Raw genomic sequence first — 8781 nt, 5'->3', positions numbered from 1 at the left:
CAGGGGTAATTTGAGTTCATTAATTTATGATGATTTTACATCGCGTTAAAATAAAATTGAAAAGTAAATTTTTTTAAATAAATTAAAACAATATCGTATATTATACTGTATTAATTACTGTGGGTGTACTTCAAAAAATGTGTGTTAAAGAATAATTTATATTGGCGCTTGAGAGGTAGACGAGTTCGAGGTTGAAATACAAGCTATGGACATATAAAGAGACATTTAAAGCAGTTTTAGGCGTGGTAGAGGACTCGTAAATCTGTACATGGAAAGCATCTTTGATAAAACGCATGATTCTGTAACCAAGAGATCTTATTATATTTTAAAGCTTGGTCTAACATTTAAAGCGCCGTGAAGAAGCCTTATGAGGGTGGTTAGAATTATTTCACTTATGAGAGAGGGTAGGAATATTCTACAATATACGAAACCATCCGATTTTGGATATAAAATAAAACCATTCGTTTGATAAACTGTATATTATATTAATTTTAAATATTTTTAGCAAATTTCGCGCACGGCGTTTAAAGTTTTTATGTTGTTTCATATTCCTTTACCTTCTCCTTTACTCTAATTCGTAAACTATGTACAGTGTTCGGGTACGTGTGTCGTGTGGATTGCATATTATCATTATCGGAAATGAATTCTTTATGGGTGTCATTGAAATGCTTCTTTTTGCAACAGAGAAGCAAATTCTGTATCCTTGTGAAAAAAGTGAATGAATAATGCGTGACACGACGATCATGTCAATGGAATGGATGAAATGGGATGTTCTTCCTACATCCAAGAAAAGAGGATTCACGTTTTGCCATTGCGGACTCAACTGGCGATCTAATCTCGCGAACATAAAAATAGTGGTAGCTGATCGTATGTCTGCAGTATGTAGAATGACTAATGCAATCATTGATAGATGCATTGATACTAATTCCTGCAATCGTTCATCGTAAATCCTCCTCAGACTGAGCGAGGAGCTTCGACGAGTCTAATAAGAACTAGATAAGATAATCGTCTAATAAGCGATAAGATAATCGTCTTCGGTCACTGCACTTTAAGGATCACCGTCTGACTATTCTCTCTCTCTCTCTCTCTCTCTCTCTCTCTCTCTCCGGCAATATTTTTACAAAGGTGGACAACACAATGTAAACGTACACTCTTACACTGAACGGAAAGTTATTACTTATTCATAATACTTTTGTTAACACGTTTCCCCAAAGCTGCGTAACACATAACAAACGACGTAGATTTCTAACACTATGACATTGGTCTGGAAGCACAAAAGCGAGTCTTCTGCGTTCTTCAAATAAGAACGGCTCAAAAGGGGGATAGAATGAAGTATCTATGTAAATAGCTGGAAATAATGTTCCTGAAGTTTGTTTTTCGCGAAAATCTCGGTTTCCCAAAAGACGTTCACATATTAGCCAATTTGATATCTTCAAAGCCATGTTCTGTACAGCGAAGATGACAGGTCATCCCAAAGTGACGTCACGCTTGCTTGAGATTCACGTGACGCTCCATCCAAGGCGAGATATTTTTTACAGCGTGAACAAAGAGTGAAATGAGACGCCTCTCGCAGGATATTATTTTCTACATGGGGAATACCTTTGGTGCAGTTCTCCTCATCCGTACCGTCCAGGCAGTCTCTCTTGCCGTCGCAGACGTGCAACGTGTTTATGCACATGCTGTCGCAAGGATGCTCAAAAGGGCTGCATCCATCAAGATGCGACGTGTCATCAACAGTGTTCGAAGTGAAGTCAATCCGTTTATTAATTCTTTGATGCTGCTCCCATCTCTTAGAGTATATATAATCGCAGTCGGTTTCGTCATTGGCGTTAAGACAATTTACGATACCGTCGCACACCTGGTCCTCATCGATACATGTATATTTATCGCAAGCGTGCTGAGTCTCGTTGCAATTGTCGATCTCGTAATCCTCTATGGTCTCCACGATACCATTGTCGATTTCGTTATCCTCATCGGATATCGATTTCTCCAATTCGTCTTCTTCTTCTTCACTATTGAGGACTAAATTCACGTTGTGCGTAGTGCCAGAATGAGTAGTACTTTCCCAAGACTGTGTTCCTTCATTATTTTTATCACTTTCTTCATTCGACATAGATTTACTTATCATTACTTTCTTCTCGTTATTTTCTTCATCCTTAATCATACTATATGTTGTGCTTATTTCTTCATCGCTTACATTCTTATTTTCTTTGCTGAAATATTCCCAGGTTGAAGTAGTGCTATCTAATGTAGATATCGTGTTGTATATCGAAAAATGATCGTTGACAGACGTACTATAATAGCTTGTTTCTTCTTCTATTGAATCACTTGTGGTTGGCAGCGAAGTAACATCTTCTTCACATTCCATTGATTCTCTGTCTGTCTTTTTATTATCATTTTTCCACCAGTTAAGCCAGTTACTCTCAGTGGTAGTCGTAATTAGTACTTTACATTTTTTAGAAATTTTCTTATTGAACGCCGTTGATAAATAAGATATAGTATTACTAGTAACGAGATCTACGTTCGTTTCTTCCGATTGAAATTCGTCGTCAATGCTGTTTCCCGTGGGTTTTGAGATGGATTCATCAGCGTTAGAGAATTCTATTTTAAAAGGTTCCGTTGTAATTTCATCAGTGAGATACCAGTCGTTTCTATCAGTGCTCGTATTAAGATTATCATCAGCTGTGTTGTACTCTAGATCATTAGGCGACAACGTCTTCACCCGCTCTGAACTATAAGCGTTGCCATAATCGACGCTCGTCGACTCGTCGACTTTCCAAGGGACGGATGATGTTGGTTTCCTCTTACGTTTCGCATGATTCTTCCTCCTTTTCTTGGGCCTGTTGTTCTTACGACCATTATGACGACTTTTGTGCTTGCGTTTGCCGTGTCTTTCAGTGGACGTTTTCTCTCTGGGTTCGTTTGTATCCCGCGTGACGATCTCAGGAATTCTCATTGTCGTAAAATTGAACAGCACAACGTCAAAATCATTCTCTGATTTTTCTTCCAAAATCTCTCTGGGTTCATATAATTCCTTCGATATCGTGTTTGTATTCTCTACAGGTATTGATTCCGGCGTCTCACCTGAATTTATCAATCCGGAATCGATCTTCTCGTTACTTTGTATCAAGATTTCGTCGCAACATTTTTCAAAAGAAATATCTGATTGTTTGTGCGTTTTATTATACTTTTCATTAATTTGATTTTGCTGAGTCGCGTTATGATTTGAAGTTGAAAGATTTGATATCATATCGACATCGTCAACGTTAATTGTTGGAAAATACCGACGACGTATTTCAGCCTTTGGCGATTTAAGTTCATATAGTAACTTTTCTGTCTTTATCAAAGAATAATCATTTTTGTTTGGTTTTGCTGTTGCGGACATTTCTTCTAAAACAGATGAAGCTGCTTTCTGCTCTCGAACATATTTCATATTCGTCATGTTATATTCTTCAATTTTAGTCGTGCTTACAGTCACAGGAGCTGTTCTTTTAGATGTCGTGACACGATGTTTCAAGTATTTATTGTAATAATTTGAAACCTTACTGTCTTTTCTTACCTCGTATCCAAAAAAATTTTCTTTATTATTCGAATTGTTATTCTTTGTTTCAATATAATTTTTTCGTAAATTTGATTGACCGTGAGTGTTATTGAATACATCAGAAGAAATAAATCCAGTTACATTTTCCAGCATATCTCTCTTTTCAGTCTGCCAAGCCTTGGTTACTTCATGTTTATTAATATTTTTTAAAAAGGTATTTTTTAATGTCGTTGAAGTTCGTGTATCAACTGTGAATTCTGTCGACACTTTCATCGTAGATGAAGTTATTAAGTTCCTCAAATATTTATCGTAATATTTTTGATAAGCCGAGTCGTGCTTTCTGCGTTGATTTTTTCTAAGAATCTTACTGTTGCCACGTACATCTGTCACACTAAAATTCCGATTAGCGTCATTTGTTACTGTCGTTATTTTAGAAGTTGTATGAATTGGCTTAATTGAAACTTCAGTTGAATCACTCTGACGACATACCATGTGGTTAGCTTTAATAAACTTGCAGATCAAATTATCAATCCGTTGAGTAACAGTATCAGTTGATTTTTTTTTAATCGTTAAAGGATTTTCCGTGTCTATTTCTTCATAAATATTTTTCGCAGCTTCTATAGTGATGTTTTTAGAGCGATGTATCGCTTTAGTGTTGTCAATATTATTTTTATTAGACGTATTACTTTCCAATTTCGTTGGTGTCCTCTTAATTTTACCGTCATTTTGATATTCCATGTTTATTTTCGAAGGGACTTCGATAATGGTTCTGATGTTCGAATTTGTTGATTTGGAAATATTCTTTTCTGTAACATATCTGTCCTTTTTACTAGATCCAAGAATCATAATTGTTGCGTCTACATTGAATGTATTGGACTGTTTCGGTGCGCAATTAGGATTGCTTCCACTTATCATTTTTCGTGTTTTATCGCGATTATTCATAGATTGTAAACTAAAGTTTTTCAGTGAAATATTTTTTTGTTGAAATAGTTGTAAAGATTTCACGAGATTATCTGACAGCTTGAAAGGTTTTGAAATTCGAGACTCGTTGTTTGATCGTTTTAACGTTTGATTAACAGTTGGATGATAAACTTCGGCATTACTGCAATTCGCATCAAGATTATGAAATCGACCAAATTTTACGTATTGCGAGGGCGAGTTATTATCTTTCGATTTAGATGTAATTTGGATCAAATATGCCGAGGGTTTCTGCAGCATGGAGTTTGGAAATCTTCGTCGTTGAGTTTCTTCCGGAAACGCTTCCAGGATCGGATTACCGATCGTCACGGCTGGTTTGATAGTGAGTTGATCGGCGCTTCCCGTCGTCACGGGTTGCATATTCATATTCCTTCGGCGTTCGGCGAGTTTCCCTCCGTAGGAAATCGCGGTCGACTTCCGTACAATCACGAACTTTCCGGTATTTCGCCACGGATACCTCTCTACGGACGGCGCATGATTTCGCGATAAGTAAAATTAAAAAGGGATTACGGCAGAAAAAAGCGAACGTAATGGCGAAAATATCACGCGAAATGCTTGGAAGCTGTATTTGAAAGTTAGTACGATTGTTGGAAGACGAGTTGGTTGAATTCTGTCGGTATTCTTGCAGTATTAGACTTTCTATTACCTACTGCATACTAAATTACAATAATATAAAAATACTAGTAAAATTGAATAACTTTTTGCTATAAAAATAAAAAAAATCTTTAACTATTTTAAAAAATTAATCAATCCTTGAAAATATATATGTATTACATTTACACATATATAAACAGATTCTTTTTGTCTCGAAGCGCCTCAATCTCAACTAATTCTATAAATTCTAATAACAGTATTTAAAATATAATTCCAAATTCTAGTTGTATTTGAAAATCAGCACAATCGATGAAAGATAAGTTGGTTCTGTCGGTTTCAATATAGGCTTTCTATTACTTGATGCATAGTAAATTACAATGATATAAAAGTACTAGTAAAATTGGAGATAACTTTTTATTACAAATCTATTTTTAAAAAGCTAATCAACCCTTATATAGAAACAGATTTTTATTCTCTCAAAATCTCAATTTCCATCGATTCCACATTTAAATAAATAAAAAAATCTGTATTAAGACAAACGTCATCCCGTGTGCATTGTCCAAATGCAGTTCGCGACATTATGAATGTATTTATTGAATGACTTGTCTCGTGCACGCGCGCAAGTGTGATGTAACGTGTACATGTGTGTTCAGTATTGTGTAGAAGAAAGAGCGTGTAGGTAAGTGTGGCGTGGCATAATTACCGCAGTCCCTCTCATCAGAGCCGTCAGAGCACTCGTTCACCCCGTTGCACTGCAACACGTAGTTGATGCAGCGGCCGTCCGTGCAGCGAAACTCGGTGTCTCCGCAACCTGCTCCATACACCATACACTCATGCGCATTTAACGATTGCATCGCCTCGCTGACGCTCGTCAGCCCCCGTCCTCAAGTTGTTCCCATCCCTCCAGGATCACTCATGATCCACCAGCAAAGCCGCGCGATCGCGGCTCCAAGCAAGCCCTTCGACATTCCGAATCTTCCGTCCAAAATGCGCGTTAACAGAATAAACCGAGCGTAATGCTAAATAATTTCGCCTAGCGGCGGCATATTTATGAACAAGTGACACGATGCAAGTGACACCGTGGGTCACAGAGAGTACGATTTACATATAGCGTTATACTATCTGGACGGTAGAAGCGGACGCACCTTTACCTGGTGTGAGATGCTTCGAGCTGTGCTGCTTTTGCTGAGGTTAGTATATGAACGAAGGAAGTATACAGGGAATATACAAGAGCGGAGGACAGCAATCTGCATTCTCAATCAAGAAGATAAGTCAATTGCAACAGAATGACGTGGACTATTGGATTATCTTTACGCGATTAATTTATCTTCGATCGGCAACGAGGATTGATGTCTTCGCTCTCCGCGCGTGTTGGTTGCAGGAATGTCGGATGCGGTTCGCTTAAAAGTCGATTAATTAAAGCGAGTTTAGGTAACGTCGTAACGAAACGGTCCGAGTACATCGGGAATGCCTGAAAGTTCGCCGCCTTCTTCACACACGACCGGTCGTGAACGCTCCGGTTTAGGTTGCAACGAAACCTGGATTAGGTGAGGTAATGGTGCAACGACATTGGCTAAACTATTTCAGGAAAAGAGGTGTTATTTTCGGCGTTGCGCGCTGGGGGCATAAAGTTCGGTCAGCGTGGAAAATCGTAAATCGAAAGTCACGTGGAGCGTGCCGGAGAAAATTAAGTTTACGTTTATTCACGTTACAGCGCGCAATGGTGTATCCAACGCCGGACCTTCGTAACCGCTCGTCAGCGTCTAATTATGTGCAAGCGTAAACGCTTTTCTGCTCGCGTACTCGTGGTTCACTATTGTAATAAAGAGACAAATGTCTTTTCATCCGCGGCGAGACTGATTTAAAAAATAATGATACTTAAAATTCGGACGATAATATATGCGCATACAAATCGCAATCTTTGCGACGTTATTTCCATGACGTTAAGCATGTGTTCGAATGAGATCACTGCCAGGTTTACTCGCGAGACTTATCAAAGTGCCAGCAATCTTGTTGTTAAACTTCGCAGGCGCGTTTGAGGCTCGTTTAAGCTCAGGCGCCCCTCTCGATCGCTCGTGAATAATCGCGTCGGGTAATCGACACTTGGCAAAGAGCATCGGTGCAGGCTTATCGCGGCTTATTGCTGGAACCGTTGCGGGAGTTATCGTTACGCGTGCAAAAGTGATTATTGACCTCACGATTAGAACATGCAACAACGTTACATACGATTTACGTTGTCAATGAGCAAAGACGATACAATTAGAGACGACGAAGACAGAAATAACGGAGATATATAAGACAGACTCCGTTGAAATCTGTATTGTGTTGAAAAAATCTCATTGATATATTCTGCTCTCAAGATGTAAGAATAAATCGATCGAATAAATACATGTTTCAAAGAGGGAAGGAAAACAAATTAGCTTACCGCATTGGCTCTCATCTTCGCCGTTACGGCAATCGGCGATTCCGTTGCAACGCTTGTCGATACTCAAGCAGATGCCATCCAGACAACGGAATTGATCCCCACTACAGGTGGTTACTGAAAACGATGATATAAAGAGAAATGAAAAGTTTATTAAATATAATAATTTATCATATACAAGATCATATTTAAACATATAATATTTTTAATTACGAAATAATAATTATTCGAAAGCTGAGCGATAAAATTATTCACTAATCTCTTCTTCATTAATCGAGATTTATTTACATTTATAACTAATAAACTATACAATAAAAAATAAATATAATTTAAAAATATAATAAAAATGTAATTAATAAAATATAATCAATAAAAATATAATTAACTACAAAATATAATTTTAAAAAACTATCTGTAGCTTAAATCTATTTTAATCCGTTGAGAAAGAACATAAACTAACAATAACATTACATCAATGTATAATTTTCTACTCAACAATGTCACTGTTATACATAATATTTGTTATGTTACATTTATTATATATTATTGTTGAGTTGGAAATTATAATATTGATATAATATGTGTGATTATTAATTATGTTTCACGAGTAAACAGCTATGAAATATATAAAAAATAGACAAAATATCGATAATAAAAAGAAAAAAAATAATATAAACAAACCGTTGCAATTATATTCATCAGAATGATCGAGACAATCGTTTCGTCCATCACATCTTGCATTTTTGCTGACACATGAACCGCTGGCGCACTCGAATTCGTCCGCTCGACATCGTGCTATTTGAAAGAGAAAAAAAAAGTGCTATTTGATAGAAAAAAAATAAAAATGTGTATAAATAAAATAAGGGAGAGGAAAAAAGAGGTAGGATGGTGGATAAACCGAAAAAAATACGCAAAACAAATATCCTCATTGGTGATATGATAACACTTTCACACAACGATACCTTGATTTAGTTAAAAGTTTTTATTCTCTGTCTGTACAAAGTAACTGAAGAGCTGTCGACTCGAGTTTTATTGATTATTGTCGCAATTTGAACGAGTTACTGAAGCATATTCAATTTACGCGATATCAATAATCAATTGAATCCATGCCACGCTCGGAAATATTCGATAGCCCGCTTTAGTTAATTAAAAATGGCAACTATTTGCAGAAATCCACTTGACCTATAGTAAATATAGATTTATAGTGTCGCGTTACTTTTATGTTTGGAATTCGTGTCGGTGACTT

The 8781-nt window shown here is 37.0% G+C and overlaps 1 protein-coding gene across 6 annotated transcripts in view; it reads right to left on the bottom strand.

Annotated features, from left to right (window-relative positions):
• The window catches only part of LOC108749530 (basement membrane-specific heparan sulfate proteoglycan core protein), a 203761-nt gene that overhangs the window by 41151 nt on the left and 153829 nt on the right, over positions 1-8781 (bottom strand). For 5 of the 6 annotated variants that reach the window (XM_018488334.1, XM_018488293.1, XM_018488301.1 and 2 more), the window contains exons 12-14: positions 8217-8330; positions 7539-7652; positions 5817-5924 (exon numbers count right to left, since the gene is read on the bottom strand). In XM_018488334.1, the coding sequence (XP_018343836.1) occupies positions 5817-5924; positions 7539-7652; positions 8217-8330 (336 nt within the window). The remainder of the gene's footprint in view (positions 1-5816; positions 5925-7538; positions 7653-8216; positions 8331-8781) is intronic. The other variant, XM_018488327.1, reaches the window with a different exon arrangement.

The sequence above is a fragment of the Trachymyrmex septentrionalis genome, unplaced genomic scaffold (genome assembly GCF_001594115.1).
Source record: "Trachymyrmex septentrionalis isolate Tsep2-gDNA-1 unplaced genomic scaffold, Tsep1.0 scaffold11, whole genome shotgun sequence".
Lineage (NCBI taxonomy): Eukaryota > Metazoa > Arthropoda > Insecta > Hymenoptera > Formicidae > Trachymyrmex > Trachymyrmex septentrionalis.
This window is presented reverse-complemented; position numbering and strand designations above follow the sequence as displayed.